Below are 20,267 nucleotides of genomic sequence, written 5' to 3'. Positions count from 1 at the left end.
AAGACATTGCTTTTATTTTATACTCCAACTTTCGTCTTGGCTGTATGTAGATCTTTTTCCAAAGGGAGCTCCTTCATGGCTCAGTGGTTAGCGTACGCGCCTTTGGCGTGGGAGACCCGGATTCGATTCCCAGCGGGAGCTCAAGTGGTTCTAATTCTACGTTAATCAGTAAGTCCACGTTTCATATAGCCTTATTGCTGAACGGGACGTTAAACTCAAATTCAACTTTTTCCCAAAGCCTTCGCGGTTATATGTGGTTATTGTTTAAAAAGAAATCGGTGCCCTTCAGATTTCCCACAGTTTATTTGACAATAATTACTGAAAGATAAATCGGTAGCCTTCAGATTTTCCATATTTTATATTTTATTTAGTAGAGGGAATTGGCTACTCCAAAATATACGTAACATATTCTCACAATACTTCTAAACACTCCTTTTGCAGAGCTTACAATTCTTGTTTTGTCCACCATGTATTTTGTTGTAGATGGAATGTGGTGTAAAATTTGTATCTTTGAAAGAGACACTGGAATCCTTTTCGTTGTAGGATTCACACGATTCAACAACTGAATTGATGTTTGATATACATCCTCGGCACATTGCACAAGCTTCTTTTGGTTCATTTTCTTCTGAAGATAGAATTTCTACTTTGAAGACTTCGGTCAGGTTTGATTTGGTGTATTCATCCACAACTGCGGCAATTTTGCTGTACCTTCTTAATATGTACAACTTACGACTTGACTTCACTGACGATGGTTTTTTAACAGGACTAACACCAACCTCTGTAGCTAACTAATTCAGGGAATATAATTTTTCTATAGATCCAAAATATTCATCAACCACATGATGGGTGATGACTTGTTCAGTTAGTGTCATTGTTAATATTCTGTGAGAGCATTTAGAAATGAAATATTAACGGTCCTACATTATACAGTGCAGCGGTGAAATATTGTGAAAAAAGAAATTGGTAGAAAGAAAAACTGAGTGGAAATGAAAATTTGAATAAAAACTCTACGAACTCTGTATACGGTTCATAGCCCGTAACGGTATGTCTTCGCTGATTACAAAGCTTGTTGGAGGGAAGAGCACGATAGCTCAGTGGGAGAGGGCTCATTTCTGGTGCGAGGGGTCCGTGGTTCGATCCGGGTGATGTGAGTTTGTGGTGGAGAACAACATGTCCATGAGTTTCTCTAGGTTCTCCCGTTTCATCCAACATTTTCATTCCATCAATTATTTTGTGATCATTTACTGTCATTGATCAGCTGTCTCCTGTAGCGTGTAGGGCATAACCTGGAACGCAAATAAATAATAAAGCCTACGTAGCGCTTTCAGCTTCCAACTTTAAATTCTGTTCATTTCATTATTCAGTTGCCTTACCATTGAGAGCAATTATCGTCGTACTGACTCAAGATAATGTCATATAATGACCATTGATTCTTGTAAATTTTTGGATTGTTGTATTTTGGAAATGTAATTGCTATTTATGTATTCTAAAACCAACAATTTTTTGTTTTACAGCAAAAACTCTTAGAAATGTGCGGGCCAACTCTGGTTATGAAGCCACGCGGGAAAACATGAAATTAACGAACGCTACTAGAGTAATGTGTCAAGGTTTTACCGGTAAACAAGGAACTTTCCATTGTCAACAAGCCATCGAATATGGAACACAAGTTGTGGGCGGAGTTACTCCTAAAAAAGGTGGAACAACCCATTTAGATTTGCCGGTCTTTAACAGTGTCGCAGAGGTTGGTATATCCAAATGTTATGTTATTTGTGCTTATATTATTATTGTATTGTATTGTGTAATATGTCTTTTTGGCTAATGACATTGAGGTTTGAAATGCGTTAAATACAAATTTAAATTAGTATTTAAAAAATAGAATTTTAGAAGTAGTGTTAATCCACATGTATAAAACTAACTTAAGGTGGATCACTACCCGGAAGTCAGTATAAGCATTAGTTCATTGCCTTAACCAATGCGTAAAGAAATGGCACATATTATAAGTATTACACTATAAAATAGAGTTATACGTCAGCTATAACATGAGATACTATTTTCTGTGCTTATGTATTCTTTTAGCTAAAAAAGTAACATATAAGAGAAAAACTTGATCAGTTTTAAGATGAGTACACAAGATGGCGCTTGCTGTTAGATTTTGCTACTCCTGTGCTCAGTTTTATGAAATTTTTACTTACAAGCATAAATTATTTTAAAAGTAGTTGTCTCATTACGAAATTTGGATATTAAATTACCGTTTTTCGTGTTATGTTTTACATTTTATCCAAATATTATTTTGTGTTTACGGAAATAGTTTTAGCGGCTGAATCTCATGCTTACGCAGGACGCCATAATGCTTCGTTGCCAAACTTACATGTGTACTATTGCAGTCGCAATAGTAGGGCAATTCCTTGTTAGCGTTTGAAGTCCAGAGGCGAAACCTCTGAATTGTGACAAAACTATTATAGTTAATAAAAGTGGAAAATGGGGAATTGGAAGGAATCATATAAAGAAGAATCCAATACTAAGAAAAGATCGAAGCGTCAAAGGAAGCAAAGAGAAAGGGATCATAAAACGCTTTTCAATTTTTAACTGTTTGTTTCTACGTAATACAAAGATAGTTTATTTTCACGATCATTTTGAACGTTAAACATGTAGCCTAATATCTGTTCTTTCCTTTTCTTCTTTTATTTTCTTTCTTTCTTTCTTTCTTTCTTTATTTATTTATTTTTGCTGAAACTTAATTTGCTTAGGTAAAATATTATATCTTCTTGAAAATAATCTATGTATGTTTTTGAGCTTTCATACATACACAAATAGTTGCCTGAACCCGATAGTGGAAAATAGTAATTAATTCCACTTACTAGGGAAGGTCGTGAGGTGTTACTCTGACTTCATATTGATACTATGCTCAGTCGACTCCTTTTTACATATGAAACAATTAGGCAACCGGAGAAAGCCTCGATCGCACGCTTGTTCGAATTATAGGCGTTAAAATTTCAAAATTGAACAGATTTTGAAAAAAAGTTTGAAGAAACCATTTTTTGAGATATACATTTCATTTTTTGGTACTGGGGTGTTGTCTTGAGTACTCGACGGAATGGTGAGGTCAAAACGTACACATTTTGCAAGATAAGGGAACTTATTGGGGAAGGGTTGAAGGGTAATGGCGTCCTACATCTTGCAAATTGCATCCTATTTGGCACACCGGATAAATAGGCTAATAAAATTTATTTGAAACCAACTGTATTGTCATTCAAACGTCACTTTGTGTGTGGCCACCTAAACATTAAACAATGACATTTGTCTCCGAAACGCGGGACTAACTCCAACGCGACTCCCAACAAAGCCGGCCTCTGTGCATTGTGGAAAAAATGAAATATTTCAGTTTAACATCCGATAATTATACACTTTACGCTAAGGAAGACGATGATTAAGGCAAGTGAATGGTGATGGAAGAATTGATGGAATGAGAAGGGAGGAAACGAGTACCCCGAGAAAACCCATGGACATGATGGTATCCATTGTGGAAGACGGTGTTTCAATATTTCATCGCTAGCCATTTTTTAAAATTTTCAACGGATTTTAATGGTGATTGTTTGAAAATAGTTGCCAAACTCCAGACATATTTTACGGTATTTCGCGAGAAGTGTGACCAAAAAACAAACAATCGGCTAGAGATGATGTATGCAAACAGCGGAGAATAAAAGTCACCTGGTTCACAACTTTGCGCGCACATTCCCGCTAACCATTTTTTTCTTCTTTAAATTTTTCGGTCTATTTTCTCGTTGGATATCTTAAAATGTTTCCCCATAATCGATATTCCAATTGCTGAAAACTAAGCACATGGCTAGTGATGGTGTATTAGAACACCGTATTCTGCGATGCATAAGCATAGGCCGACAGGATTCGGAGTACCGCGACAGGGCAAGCCTGTCTGGCGCTGCTCGAGCTGTTTGGACGTAGCTACAGAAGGGGAAGAACCAGGCCAGTAGTCAGTCCAAAAATGCAGGGGAAAGGTAGAAGTTAGGGGGGCCGATCCAACCATATTATAGTTCATCACCATATTATTGTTCATTTGCAAGTTTATCGTGAAAATTTTAGGGAAGCAGTAAGAATTTAGGGGGAGCCCGGCCTCCTAGACCCCCCGGGAATACGGGACTGGGAAGAACACAACAATATAGATCATCACAAGTTTAATTATAAATATCACGTCGTTCTTAATTGAATTTTGCACGCCTGGCAAACCGTTTCCAAGACAAATGTGATTGTTTAATTTGAAGGTGGCCCCACAGGAAAGTGATATTTGAATACCAATATAGTCGAATATAGTCAAATAGGGGTATCAAATAAATTTTATTAGCCTATTGGCCCCAGGGGTAAAAGTGAAGGAGAATGGGCGGACGTCGTACCCCCACCTCGAAAAAAAATTAAGGTGCCCCACAGTTCCGAAAAAAAAACTATAATGGGTATAGATAGGCAGGGAATCGGCGTGGCGTCATGCTGCTACCTACCGTCCCACCACCTTTTCAGATCCACTTTTACCACTGGTTGGCCCAGTATGCCAAATGGGAGGCAATTTGCATGGTGTAAGACGCCATTACCCTTCACACCATTCCAAATAATTGCCCAAAGTGCATACGTTTTGATCTTACTGCTGTCTTGGGTATCCAGGAGAACTCCCTGATATCAAAATTGAAGCCTCTTTCTCAAGAAATGGTACTTCAAACTTTCTGCAAAATCTGTTCAATTTTTAACTTTTAACGCTTTTTTGACACCTTGTAACACTAGAAAATTGTTGTTTCCGTAAGTACCGGATATGGAAGTGGAGATACAATTCTAACAAACGGTTCCAAGAACCTGAGAAATTTTAATAACCGGTTCGGGCGAACTAGGTGAATGACACCATTGAGTAAAGCAATAGACCCGTATGCTCTGCCAACGATCAGGCCATGAACGTCCGCAGCGGACGCAAGGGGGCAATCGCTTTACCCTGCATTTTCGAAACGCTTTTACCCAGAAACACACATGAAGAAACATTTATATTTGGTTACACCTACTAGAATATTTAATATAGACCTATTTAATGTAGTCCACAAAGTTATGCAATATGCCTCAATAATAACTGTTTTGCATTATGCGTTATGCGCATCAATGTGTGTCGTGCTTTTGCTCCTTCCCCGACCTTGGAAAAATCCTGCAGGTGTTTCTGGATAAAAGTGTTATTATTCGGAACTGTTATTATCTTAGGTGTGTATAGTATCAAGTATGAACCAGTACTAAAAGATAACGTGAAATTGTTTTGAATATATGCCACTATAAACAAGAGTTACAGAATTCAAACTTGAGCTTATTATAGTTGAAGATCATGTGATATATGAAGTACAGCAGTCAAGGTGCAAAAGCAAGTACTTGCAAAACACTTGGAGAAATAAAGTAGGTTAAATATGCTAGTAGATTTTAATAAAATTAGCTGTAAAGAGCTTGGTAGATAGATCACCTCTGTCGCAAGATCGCTGGTTCGATCCCACTTTTCGCCAGGAAGACTTTCTTTAGGACTCATTGTGTGTGTGGATTTTCTCGGTGTTTTCCCACTTCATTCAGTCCACCATTTCGATAATCATCATCACTGCTCCTTTTAGATTCGGATTATAATCTTGGAATATTAAACCAGAAAATTTTAAATACCGTCTTCGGCACCCTAACACCCGTGCTAATCCCGTAGTTTTACTCGCTGCGGGAACTTATACAGAGTCATTCTGACGCGTGATTACTAAACAGTTCGACTAACATGTTTCCTGCAGTAGTCAGGCCTTTAGTATGATACTAATCATACGTCAAAACGACTCTGCATGAAGCCCTAACTCAGATTCCTCATTCCACCTGGGTTGTGGAACAAACCTGTCTATGTAAGTAAGAAACCTAGTAAAAGTTGGTGATAGTTTTCATTTAGCGAAGCCATGTTTGGTCCAGAAAACGCTGGAATTTTAGCCATAATGATTATCATCCCGGTAGCCACTCCAAAATTGTAGGGGTCCCGGCTGAAGTTAGAGGGAGCTCGATCCAACAATATTGTAGTTCATCACCATATTATAGTTCATTTGCAAGCCTACCGTGAAAATTTTAGGGGGGCCCGGCCCGGCTAGACCCCCCGGGATAGGGCCTTATGATTATGCCATCTAAAGTAAAATTACACTAAGACATTGAACTTACAAAATACATGCCCTGGGGAACACAACTTACAAAATACCTGCACGGTAATACAATTGACAAAATACCACGCTTGAAGGAACTAAGTGTGTTTTGTTGAAAAGATCGGATTTGTGTAATGGTTTTGTATTTGTATACTTATTCTTAATCTGCACCGTAGATGCATCTAATTATAAATAAATATATAACGTTTAACTGCCGTTTTCTAAGAAACTATTACCATAGAAATGATATAATTTTCCCCTAAATGCAAATTGAGTTGCCCTTTGATCAGAAAACAATGGATTTTAGCCATGATATATTAAATCTCTAAAGTAGAGATAAGTTTTACACCAAGGATTACAACTACGCTTATAAAACCCCATTTTTGAGCGTACTGAGAGTCTGTTTTGTCCAAAAGATGAAATTTATGTAATGATTTTTGTATTAGTATAGACATTCTTAATCTGCACTGTAGACATCTAGTTTGAGATATACGCATAACGTTTCATGAGGAAAAAAAAAAAAAAAAAACTTTTGATCAAAGAATATAATTAATTCATATTTTAAAGCAGGCAGTATTGAGTAAAATGGAAATGAAAGCTCTCATTTCTCTTTGTTGTAAATCATGTATAGAATGCAATCGTGTCTAAACACTTTTCTATCCGTAACTCATGTGGCAACATCGCATGTGCCGCGATGTGCTCTGCCATCTAGTGAGAAAGTTTTACCCTAAAGGTGACTAGCGATCCAGCTTAATTGTAATGAACAAAAGGTTAAAATTGAGGAAGACCCAGCGAATCAAGAAATATTATTTTCGCTTAAGATCAAGAGGAGAATCGTTTCAATGAATCTTTTGATTCAGATAGTTTGAAAGAAAGTTTATGTAGACCTTAAAATCCTCCATTGTTAGGTTATTCTATAAGCCTAAAAACTGAAATTCATATAGGAAGATGTTTACGTATGTGAATTACAATAGAATACTTGTTTGTTCGAGCCTTGTAAAAGTTAAAAATAATTATTTACAGGGTGGATTGATTTAAATCAGTCTGATTTAAATCACGATTTTAATCAAGATTTAAATCACTTGATTTTTTAAATAAAAACCGTTGATTTAAATCAAATTCCGAAATGAATTAATTTAAAGTGAAAGTAAGTAAAATCCCGTTTCTCTTCTGTTATTCCGATTATGGAAAATAATAATCATAATACAGTGAGACTCAAATGTATGTAAGCACAGCATGAAACGAGTATCATGTGGGAACTATCAGGGAAAATCCCGTTTGAACGGGTTACGGGTGAACCCTGCTTTCTTCTCTTCGTAACACAGGGTTTTAAAATTTCTGTTCCAACGGGGAAATTACGATGGACATTTAAGATGAAAGCTCTTTTGTGTTCATGTCTATTTGTTTGTTTCCAGATAATAGGGGCGTATTTAGAGGGTTCGATCCCCTCTCCGAAACAAAAAAAAAAAAAAAAAAATAGATTTTAAAATTTTGGGCGAAATTTATGTACTAAATACATAGAAGTTCCTCGGGATCGTAATACGACAAATTTTGGATGCGTTAAAATATCGAATAATACTTTTGATAAAGTGGATACTTGACCCCATTGCAGAACATGCCGCGATCTGCGATGTGATCGCAGAAAATTTGCCGCGCCAGTGCAGGAAAAATTGTAAGAGGAAATAAAATAGCCAACAGAAAAGTATAAAAACGTGCCTGCTATGTATAGATGTCTTAAATGCACGGACAACTCGCATTTGAACTGTTTTTCACGTCACATAAAGCATATTTTTAACAATCACAAGTGTTTCTTCTTCTGGAACTGATCATCTTGATTTTTTTATTTTGGAATTCCTGCAGGGAATTCGTGTTATTATTCAGTTCAAAATCTCTTATCATCGCAAATTGTGTCGAGGAATTTGAAGCTTTAAAATATATAAAACGATAATTATGCCTGTTGTGCTGTATGGTTGTGAAACATGGTCGCTTACGCTGAGGGAAGAACACAGACTGAAAGTATTTTAGAATAAAATCCTGAAACGAATATTCGGAACCAAAAGGAACGGAAATGAGAAATGGCGAAAACTTCATGATGAGAAACTGCATAATTTATACCATTCACCAAATCTTGGAGGTTCAGGTGGACAGGACTGTAGCGAGAATGGAAGAAAGTAGGAACGCTTTCAAAGTTTTAACTGGAAGTCCAATCGGAAAACGACCATTAGGAAGACCTAGTCGCACATGGGAGGGCAATATTAAGATGGATCTCGCAGAAATAAGAATACAAAATAGAAACTGGATTCAGTTGACTAAGGATAGAAGTCAGGAGAACTTTTGTGAACATGGCATTGAACCTCCGGGTTCCATAGGTCATAGAGTGAGTTAGTTAATTTTAGGCGAAATTTATGTACTTTATATGTATTTCGTGCCGCTAACTAGTTCCAATTGTTTAAAAATATGCCCCTGCCAAATGTCAGTAACTTTCGTGAAAAGAAAAGTGTCATGTTGATATACATTGCTGTACTTTTTCCTTAATGCTTAAGAAACATTGTTTGGGATTGAAATAGGTTAACGATTGGGATTTAATTCAAAATTAAAACCCAATACTTTCACTTAAATGACATAATTAACATTTAATACTAATTCCTAATGTTTTTTCTTCAGTTCGCGACTTGTATCATACGAAGAAAAAGATTTGATTTAAATCAAAAAAATCGATTTAAATAAAAAAAATCAACAAAAATGATTTTTTTGAAAAAAATCATGATTTTTTTCCACCCTGATTATTTATGGCCTAAGCAACCCGAAGGTTCAGTAGCAGACAGAGAAAACCGTTACATTGGAAGCTATCCAAGCTAGTCTGGGTAAACCACAGAAGAATTCATAAAATATATTCTGTTCTGTGTTTCTAGACATTACAGGCTCATTCCATGTCAAATGAACCAATATCAGATTTTATGGTTGCCCTTACATCATGGATTTTCTTCATATTTTGTCTGTGGGTAGATACCTATGAGAAATGACCACAGGAATATTTGCAGATTTTTATCTCCTAAACGGACCTCAGGAAAAGTAAATGAAAATCTGGAATTTTCCGAGACTTTTGCCGCGGAAAAATCGACATGTAATGTTAAAAATTCTGTAACTCCCTTATTTTTCGGCCAATTGAAGTGTTTCTGGTGTCAAAGTAAAGCTAATATTCTCTATTGTTCAGAACTACTGTTGAATCAGAAAAAGTGGTTCATAGAAAACAGATACAAACTCTGAATCACAATTTGTATGATTTATATGTGATTTTTGTAAAAAATCATATCTGCTAAATCACTGAAAACACAATCTCCACATTTTTACCTCAGATTCACCTAAATATGTATGTTCAATAGTGCAAAAATGAAAAGTGTGTTTTTTGTGGTTTGTCAGTAAGAAATTATAATGCAGGGACACGACTTATGGCAAGTTATTAACATTTAACATTAACATGTTATTAACTATAGAAATGTTGCATTTTGTTGGAATGTTTACTACATTGGTTACATTTGGCTTGGTTGAGATGAACGCGTAACGTGCAAAAATTAATATATTGAAACATTCTTTATGAATACGAAAGGATATAATAAATATTGAAGAAAGTCAATTGCAATGACATTCTCGCTCACTCACTCCCCATCACACATACTCACGTTACTATTACTAGTGGGTCTAATGACCAGGTGCCTCACGTGAATTTCAAAAATTGCGCCGTATAGAGTGGAGGGCCGCCATTTTGAAACTGTACATTGGATCACTTGATTGTTAGATACACTAAATTTTTTTTATGTCTTTTGCTTCTATTCTCAGAATTTCAAGTCAAAATACTGAAAATTACGCCCTGGAGTGTAAGTGGCCGCCATTTTAAAAATTGACCGCCATTTTGAAAGTTGACATTGCTCCACTTTAATGGTACGCACAGTAAATTGTATATGCCCCATGCTTCTATTCATAAAATTTCAAGTCAAAAACCCAAAAACCGCCCTATAGCGTGGATGGCCACCATTTTGAAAATCTGGCCGCCATTTTGAAATTTTACTTTTGTTCACTACCAAAATCTATAAAGCAAATTTCGAGCGTCTCACGGTCCTTACCTCAAAATTTCGTGTTAAAAGATTGGAAATTGCGCCGTAAAGAGTGGATGGCCGCCATTTTGAAATTTTACTTTTGATCACCGCCAAAATCAATACAGCAAGTTTAGGGTATCTCGTAGTCCTATCCTAAAAATTTCGTATTAAAATACCGAAAATTGCGCCCTGTAGCGTGATACAGACAGACATACAAACAGACAGACAGACAGGAAAATCCAAATGCAGATCGAGTCCAAGTAGGAGCCTGACTGACGTTCGGCAATTAGTTATATATATATATATATATATATATATATATATATATATATATATTTATTTTACATTATTAAATAATAGGTTATGCTTTTTAAATGACTTGTCCAGTATGAAACTTATAGAAACTGTGTCTGGTGAAGAATGAGTCACCTAAGAAGCACATGTTCTGTGCTTTATCTAACAGGTTTGGACGTGTTTGAGCCTGTTCAAACAGAAACTTGCTTGTGTCAAAGTGGCAGCTCCTACTCAGTTGGCCTTCAGAGCTTGTGGTATACACATGTTGTACTGTTGAAAAGTTGTTACTGAGTGACTGTTATTTGGTATTTTGAAGTTACTCTAACAATGTTACAAATCGAACCAGGTGACCAGTGTTCGGTTTGCAGGCAGTATGAGGAATGTGAGGAAGTTCCAGACAGGAAAGTAACTTCCGTGTGTGATATGAAAGCAAGTGATGTGGAACTTAACAGACTTAGAGCCAAATGTTCTGACTTGAAATTTATTTGTGATTTCCATTTAAAGCAGTATTTATCTCTTTATGAAGACAGGCAGAGAACATGCATTGATCCTTTTCAAAAGCATAAGAAAAGGGTAGTGAAAAGTTTAAAATCTGTTTCGCTGGCATTTTCCAGAAGATTTACAGATATTGAACTAGTTCCTGGCACAAAATTGTGTATATCTTGCAGGAAAGTAGTGATAGCAAACAGCAGCAAATCGGACAGTGAAATCAACTTTGATTCTGATGACGCTTACGAACCAGATGAATCTGTCTCAGAAAAACTTAATAAAGCATGTGAATTACTTAACTGTTCACCACTGAAAGCTACCAAAAGGAAAGTGGACAGAAGAGGCACATACTTAACACATAAGGCTAGTCGTCTTGCTGCCAGTTTCACAGGGTTAGCAGCAAACGCTTTTGGTACTGAAGGGCCCCAGTCCTGTAAGAATGAGGTGGATGAAGACAAAAAATGCAAGGATTGTGAAAGTCTGATGGAGAGACTTCGCGCAAAGTTTTCTGCCAGCAGTGTTGATGAGAAAGTCCAAATATTAACCCTTGTCCCTGAATCATGGAGTATCCAAGACACAGTGTCTTATTTCAATACCACTGTGTATTTAGCAAAAAAAGCAAGGAAAATATTATAAAATGAGGGGATTCTAGGCAAACCTAGTCAAAAGAAAGGACATACTCCCCCACATAATGTAGTAAAGAACACTGAACTTCACTACTATGATGATGATATTAGTCGGATATCATCAAACACTAGAGATGTCATATCTGTACGAACGGAGAGTGGGAACAGGGTATTGAAAGTTAAACGATTGATCCTCCACAACCTCAGAGATGTGTTTCTTGCCTTCAAAGAAAAACATCCCCATGATAAGGTTGGATTTTCTAAATTCTGCGAACTCCGACCTAAAGAATGTGTCACAGTCACCAGTCGGGGAATACATTCCATTTGTGTCTGCACCTACCATCAAAATGTAAAATTAATGCTGCAGAGTATTCACATTCCTGTGCCCTACCAGGAATTATTCTGGAAGATAGTGTGTGATATAGAATCAGAAGAGTGCATGCTTCACCGGTGCCCCAACTGTCCAGGTACAACTCCCCTTCATGACTATTTAATGCAGCTGGAGGTATTAGAAACAAGAGATGATGTTACTTTCAAGCAGTGGCTCCAAACAGATCGTTCTATGCTTGAAACATTAGTTAAATCTATTGATGAATTCATTGATACTCTAGTTAATAAACTGGACACTTTGACAAAACATCATTTCATTGCCAAGTCTCAGAGTGCTTACCTGAAAGAAGTGAAAACCAAATTAGCAATTAATGAATGTCTTATATTGGTAGATTTCAGTGAAAATTACACCTGCATTGTGCAAGATGCTACTCAAGGCTTCCATTGGCACAATATCCAAGTTACAATACACCCTGTTGTTGTTTACACGAAGAAAGATACGGAACTTACATCATTGTCAATGTATTTCATTAGTAACTGTCTAAAACATGATATCTGCACGTTTTTTACATTTCAGAAGAAATTCATACAGTACATATTAACTGAAAATCCGAACCTCACACATGCAATTTACTTTAGTGACGGAGCCGGGGCACAGTACAAGAACTATAAAAACTTTATTAACCTTTGTCACCATCATCAAGACCATGGCTTAACGTCTGAGTGGAATTTTTTTGCCACAAACCATGGGAAAAAGCATGTGATGGAATAGGTGGTACCATTAAGAGACTTGTTACTAGAGCAAGTCTCCAGAGAACTACAGGTGGTCACATTTTAAGTGCAGAAGATGTGTACAAATTTGCTGCCGAAGATGTAAAAGGAATAACATCATTCTATGTTGATGAAAAAGAAATAGAAGAAAGCACACAGTTTTTGGAAAAACGTTTTGAAACTGCCAACACAGTACCAGGAACAAGGGAAAACCATTTCTTCCAGCCTCTGCATGGATCAACACTCCTTGTGAAGAAAACATCATCATCAAATACATCATTTCAAGCTGTGCGTGGATGTAAGGAAAGGGATACTTTCATCAAAGTGTCACAAGAGAAGTTTTACGCTGTTCAGTATGACAGGAAGTGGTGGATAGGAAAAGTCATTGAAATTTCCTACTCTGAGAGGGATGCAAAAGTTCAATTTATGCACCCGTCTGGACCTTCGAATACATTTTTTTGGCCAGAAACAGAAGACTATTGTTGGGTGCCATTTGAAAATATTATCAAAGAGGTTCCAGTGCCAAGCTTGAAAACACTTTCAGGAAGAAACTACTTCATTGCAGACAATGTTCAAACATCAGTTGTTGAGGCCATTCATACTTCAACTTACCAGTTGATACAAAAGAAGGGGACGTTTTAAACTTTTATTTATTCAGGTATTTATTTGTAGTAGTATCTACCTGTATATGTGTAGCTAATATGTTGTAACTCCTACATTTTACCCAGATATTATTTGTATATCTCTGTGAACATAAAAAACTAACAGTGTGCCAGTTAATTGTTGTACAATGTTCAACGCATGTTAATAACGTGCCATAAGTCGTGTCCCTGCATTGTAATTTCTTACTGACAAACCACAAAAAACACCCTTTTCATTTTTGCACTATTGAACATACATATTTAGGTGAATCTGAGGTAAAAATGTGGAGGTTGTGTTTTCAGTGATTTAGTAGATATGATTTTTTACAAAAATCACATATAAATCATACAAATTGTGTTTCAGAGTTTGCATCTGTTTTCTATGAACCACTTTTTCTGATTCAACAGTAGTTCTGAACAGTAGAGAATATTAGCTTTACTTTGACACCAGAAACACTTCAATTGGCCGAAAAATAAGGGAGTTACAGAATTTTTAACATTGCATGTCGATTTTTACGCGGCAGAAGTCTCGGAAAATTCCAGATTTTCATTTACTTTTCCTGAAGTCCGTTTAGGAGATAAAAATCCGCAAATATTCCTGTGGTCATTTCTCATGGGTATCTACCCAAAGAAAAAATATGAAGAAAATCCATGTCATAAGGGCAAATGGCATTGGTTCATTTGACATGGAATGAGCCTACATTAAAATCCGAATGTGATAGTGATTGAATAGATACATATTTCTGTGATGACCACCAGGGTTGGCTACTTAAACCAATTGTTTTTTTTTTTTTTGTAACATTTAAACAAACAAAACAAAACAAAAAAAAAAAAACGAAAAATGCATTAAATCGTGTGAACTTAATGGTGACGTTTCCACATATCAAACCATCTGCATTAGTTTTATCTCCTTTTCGCCTTTTAATCACGGCGTCCCATGTTCAATTCTCTGTCGAAGCACAACCCTTCTTTCAAGTGCAAACCAAGTAGCGGTTCGGATGTTACTTTAACGAAAGTAGTCTTGATAACCTCGGTATTACATTAAAGATGTTAAGCCTAAGCACACGAAACGAAACCAAATTGTATGCTTGAATGCCTGTTGTTTTATAAAGAAGCCAGAATTAGTATCTTAAATATACTGATAGAAATTGGCAAAATTTATCGACTGCTTACATAGCTTCCAACATTAGTTTCTATTGGACTTCGTATTTATTTTATAGAATGATATCTACATACTAAATTTGTAATTTAATACCTCAGTTTTGGCGTACTGATTATGATACATTGATCTTAAAATTTTACATGCTAAGCAGTAACAGGATTTTCCCAATAACTAAGGCGTGAGTTTCCCGATTTATACATAATTCTGTATTATGGTTTCAGTTGTGCAACTGTTTATCTTTTTGTCCTTCTGAAATGAATCTTGACAATTATATTAACAAGTATGTAAAGATCAGCACAACGTATTTCTATTAGGAGTCCTTCGTGAGTGAGTCGGCAGACTCATCGCATTTGTAGCCAATTAGTCCCGGTTTCGAGTCCAAATGAAGGACAATTTCTCTCGGATGTAAGCCGAGAAGCGGTTTGGATTCCGTTTTAAGCTTATGTGACACCTTCCAACATAACCCCATTGTTGCATAGGGGCCGCGGTGGCTCAGTGGTAGAGCGTTCACCTCTGGTGCTTGGGGTCCCGGGTTCGATCCCAGCCCCCGCCAAGTAAACTTTGTGGTGGACAAACACCGTGTGCGTGGGTTTTCTCGGGGTTCTTCAGTTTCCTCCCACATTCTTCATTCCACCATTTCATTCATTACTCATCATCACCGTCTCCTTTAGTCTAACCGGCATAATCGTGGGACGTAAAACTCAAAGATTTCATTTCATTTCCCATTGTTGCATAATAACACCAAGGCGAAACAAATTTATTTCTGTCCGTGTGTAATATAAATACATAAAGCAAATTATTTAAACCAAAACCGCGTTTTTTTAATGAACCATGTTTTTTGCCAATCCTGATGACCACATACTTTTTATTTAATATACGTTTCATAGGACAGGAAAAAAGTTCACTTTTCGAAGAAAAGAAAATATATATGTCTGGTGGCTTACACGGCAATCCGTTATAATCTTCCATTATGTTGACAGTTCATGAATTTGATTTGTGGCAGCACGGCACACAACTTTTTCTCTGGGACGGTATGACCGATTTAGACCAAAATTGCTATTAAAATAATTTATGACCTAAGAGTTTTCCATTCACCTGAAGCATCGTAGTGAAAACTAGTCGTAGACCAGTTTCAGCGATAAGTTCCACCATCAGTGCACGTTTTATATCTATTGATATCTAGCCAATATTCTTCCATATTTGCTCTGTATCTGTAATTGTTGCGTCGATTCTTTGTATTTGCTCTAAAACAGCAGATACCGTTTTTATGTACAGGATGTCAACGAACTATACCGACAAACTGTAAGAGATGATTCCTCACATAAAGATAAGAAAGAAAAAAAAATGTAAGCCTGTGAGGAAAAGTCATAGTTTGTCAGAGTAGGGCCATCCAAATCTGTGGAAAACAAATTACAACACACGTTATTTCAAATAGAAACCATGGAGTGAGTGGCAGTCCATATCGGCACATAAGCAGTCACACGTACACCATCAAAAAATTCATATTTCTGCAATGTGCAGTGAGTGAGAAGGGATTTTAAACAGAGCATAGTTCAAAGACTTCCCAGATTTGCTTGGATTTAAAGGTAGGTCCAGTGTAAACAAAAACAAGCATTGATTGCAGTAAACCCGTAATGCGTCAGTGGGAAAAGTCAGAAGTGCTAGAAATCACTAGTTTTACTGTTTTCATGTTCGGAAGAACATGTGCTGCGATTTGTTTTTTCACGGTATAATTCGCAGTTTTCACGCATATAAACGTTAAAAAAAAGTTTTAAAAAATCACAGCACGCGTTTTTTCCGAACACGAAGAACCCTAGAGCTGGCGATTCCTAATACTTCATCTTCGCGCCGACGCAGTACGTGTTCATTGCTATCAAGGTTTAGATTTTGCCTACATTGGGCCTGCCGTTAAGTCCAAGCATATTTGAGAATTCTGGTGGGAGCAGCATATCTGAGAAATATATCCCGTGGGAATCTCTTTGCGCTCATTGCACGTTGCTGAAATATGCATTTTGGAATATGTATTGTATGTCTTCCTTTAGGCCAATATGAACTACCACTCCACGAATTCTAGTGTTTAAAATAAGGCCTTTGGCAATTTATGTTTCCCATACTTTCAAAACTAAGCACTTTTCCCTGCAGGTCCATATGAACCTTTTTATTTTGATGTGTTGAATCCTCTTACAACGATTCGTCGGTGTAATTCATTAACACCCTGTATATATCAAAGGACATGCTTAGTTATGATGAGGAACCATTTGATAGGAAAGTATGTGTAAAATACGCCATCATTTAAAATTAGATATTCTAGCACATAATATTCTAGTATTAATACTGTGTTGTAATTTAGTTCAATGATGTTTCAGGCCACGGAAGCACTATGTCCAGATGCCACTGTTATATACGTGCCACCACCAAAAGCAGCTGAGGCCATTATGGACGCTCTTGATTGTGAAATTCCCCTTATTGTTTGCATTACAGAAGGTATACCACAACATGACATGGTTAAAGTAAAATACAGGTTGCTGCGTCAGGATAAATCCCGTCTAATTGGTCCCAATTGTCCTGGAATTATTGCTCCAGAGCAGGTAAAGTGGATAGTTTCATTTTTGTTCACGTTGATATGTCTAATATGAAATTAACAGTATCCATTAAGATGAAGATGTGTATTATTAAGTTGTTTGCAATTTATTAAATTCATATTTTAATCATGCGATAATTTACTGATGTCGGATTTAATTTCATTGTTGTTTTATATTCACGTAGTTATACGCATTCAGGACAATGTAAACATCACTCTCTGTAAAGAAATATCTAGAGTATATTCCATAAACACAACGCGTAACTTAGAGGTGAACTGTCATGTAAAGGGTTCTTCCTTTTTCGCTAATCGTTAATCTCATTTTATGTGTATAATGTGTATCAACAAGTAAATCCATTGATAGATTTCACTAATCGCGACTTGAGAAAACGAAAATGTGCTCTTTAGTGGGGAAAGGGTGGTCGAAAAAAACAGTCAGTTGAAAAGCACTATAAGGCACTGTGTAAAATGTTGGATAGCTTTATTTAGCATGACAGTCGTTATTAACTTTTTTTCTCTTTGTTTTAACGTCAAATTAACACATAACAAGAAACCCATAATGATGTAACAAGTTACAGCCGAACCAATGATTTCCTGATTCCTGACCAAGTTGTATGAGTTTCAGATATTATTTGAATATGACTTTAAACTCAATCGTTAGCTCTTTCCACTTCTCTTAAGTATTGGTAAGGCTATATTGATTTTTGGTTCAAGAATTGAGGAATACATTTGCGTATGTAGTATTGTCCTTGCTTACCCTGTGCACGTGTATGTGTTTGTATTTGAACGATTTTGCACATACAGTCTCGAATTTGATACCTGGTGGAAGGACAGATTCTTAATGTTGACCCAGCATTGTTTTGCAATTGAGAATATACTGGAATTAGGAGGTATTGAACTTCATCTATAAAGTCAGAAACTGAAATGTGAGTCGTATTGACAACACATCCCTAGTTTAATCCCTTGTTTCTTGTCGTAACCCTTTGTGGGCTGTAACTCCAGGAAGTTGTCTTGTAGCATTGGTTATGTTATAGTACTGATATACAGAGTATAAAATCACAGCAACCAAATTTCGAAAGGTGATTTAAAAAGGATGGAAAAATAAATATGGATCAAAAAGGTCTTTATTGTTAGAGACGAATTACGTATTTAGCAAAAATTTTGAAAATTCTTAGCGTCCAAATCAGTATATTTGCTCATAGCATTCATTTAAAGGAGAAAAATGCATTAAATGGTGTCCGTAGAATTTATTCGCACAACGACGTATTAATTGAACGATGCTCAAATAATATCTGAAAGAAAATAAGACGTCTTGCATCCTTTCGTTCTTGAAAGGTTCTCGAAGATCTAGAAACTCCTTTCTCCAAACTTTTTGCTGATAGAATTTCTCGTCATTTAGCGTCAAGCAATGCAGATTTGAACCCATATTTATTAGTAATACTTTTTGCTTTTGGCTTAAGTTTGATTGCATTAATTTTTGATAACCTGCATGTATACTGACTGGCGTCATGCTGACCTAGTAACCTACTCCTTAGTTGTCTTGCATAGCATACAGCAATAATTTACGTACCACTTTTAATGAAAACGCGGGGTAGTAGAGCAATTAGTTTCTGTTTCAAGCATTTATTTATACAATTTATAGACAATTCATTGTGGTAACTACCCAAGGCATAATAAATTGTTTATTCATATTATTTTCTTTGGGTCAGGTTATAGAACAATAACGAACAATCGTTTTTTATTTTACAGTGCAAAATAGGAATCATGCCGGGACATATCCATCAGAGAGGTTGCATTGGAATTGTATCTCGATCAGGAACACTAACCTATGAAGCCGTTCAACAAACAACTGAGGTATGTTCAAAGAAAATAAATTTTATAAATTGATTAATGATTGATGATGATATTGTGGACTTTTGAAAGTAATTATGGTGGGTACATTGTATTACGCAAGTCGTTGTTATAAGCTTCAAGGAAACAAATGTTCTGTTTAGTCTTCTTCTTCTTCTTCTTCTTCTTCTTCTTCTTCTTATTATTATTATTATTATTATTATTATTATTATTATTATTATTATTATTATTATTATTATTATTATTATTATTATTATTATTATTATTATTATTATTATTATTATTATTATTAACACAAAAGTAGAACCTCTGTAAGACAACCACTCAAACTTTAACTAAAATCAGTTTACTTATTCAATTATTCAGCTGAAGATTTCCAAAGCAAGAACTAAAATGGAAATGAGAGGGCTATAATTGAATTATATTTCTTCTTTCTCATCTCAACCATAGGTTGGTGGACAGCGTGGAAATTTTAAATCTTTTCTCTCCCTTGGGAGAGTTGTTTTATACTTTGATAAGGTCTCTTCTTCGTAACTGCATCTAGATATTTTATCCGTGGTCTTCCTCTATCAAAACGGTGATCCAATTGGAGTGCCAAATAAGGTGGCAAAGCATGCTGTTCCTTCTTTTTCCTATTGTCTTCATGATCTGTCGACCTTCATTAGCTTCGTTTAGTACATCTTCATTCCTTTTCCTTTCGGTCCATGATATGCGCAGCATTCTGCGCCAACACCACATTTCAGATGCTTCTAGCTAGGATAATTCAGCTTTTCTCAATGTCCATGTCTGTGATCCGTAAAGCGCTACGCTCCATACTAGGGTCTTAATAAATTGTTTTCGAACATGCAGCGACACATTTCTTGATGTTAGCAGTCCTCTTTTCCTATTGAATGCTTGTTTAGCTTGCGCTATTCTTGAACTTACGTCTTTTTTACTTCTTCCATCCGAGGATATTAGACTTCCTAAATAGAGGAACGTCTTCGATTTTCTCTCCCTCTAGCGATACGTTTGCCCCTTCTTGTGCACTTTATCTTTTAAATTTTTTTCTTATTTATCTTCATATTGAATTAAAGGACTTGTTTTCTTCAGGATTTTATACGAGGTGCAGTAAAATGGGGAGGAAGTTAGTGTGCTTGAATGATGGTATTATTAAAGGATGATACGAGAAATTAGCCATACTTTGCATTACATATTCTCTTAATTGAAACTTCTGTACTACTATAAAAAAGATTAAATATCA

At 36.1% G+C, this 20,267-nt stretch overlaps 1 protein-coding gene across 2 annotated transcripts in view; it reads left to right on the top strand.

Annotated features, from left to right (window-relative positions):
- The window catches only part of Scsalpha1 (Succinyl-coenzyme A synthetase alpha subunit 1), a 74,551-nt gene that overhangs the window by 33,800 nt on the left and 20,484 nt on the right, over positions 1-20,267 (top strand). For both annotated transcript variants that reach the window (XM_081767759.1, XM_081767756.1), the window contains exons 2-4: positions 1,515-1,741; positions 16,962-17,183; positions 18,926-19,030. In XM_081767759.1, the coding sequence (XP_081623885.1) occupies positions 1,571-1,741; positions 16,962-17,183; positions 18,926-19,030 (498 nt within the window). In that variant the 5' untranslated portion in view covers positions 1,515-1,570. The remainder of the gene's footprint in view (positions 1-1,514; positions 1,742-16,961; positions 17,184-18,925; positions 19,031-20,267) is intronic.

The sequence above is a fragment of the Thermobia domestica genome, chromosome 1, assembly GCF_964235325.1.
Source record: "Thermobia domestica chromosome 1, izTheDome1.hap1.1, whole genome shotgun sequence".
Taxonomy (NCBI): Eukaryota; Metazoa; Arthropoda; class Insecta; order Zygentoma; family Lepismatidae; genus Thermobia; species Thermobia domestica.
The sequence above is the reverse complement of the archived record's forward strand: the minus strand, read 5'-3'. Positions and strand labels throughout refer to the sequence as shown.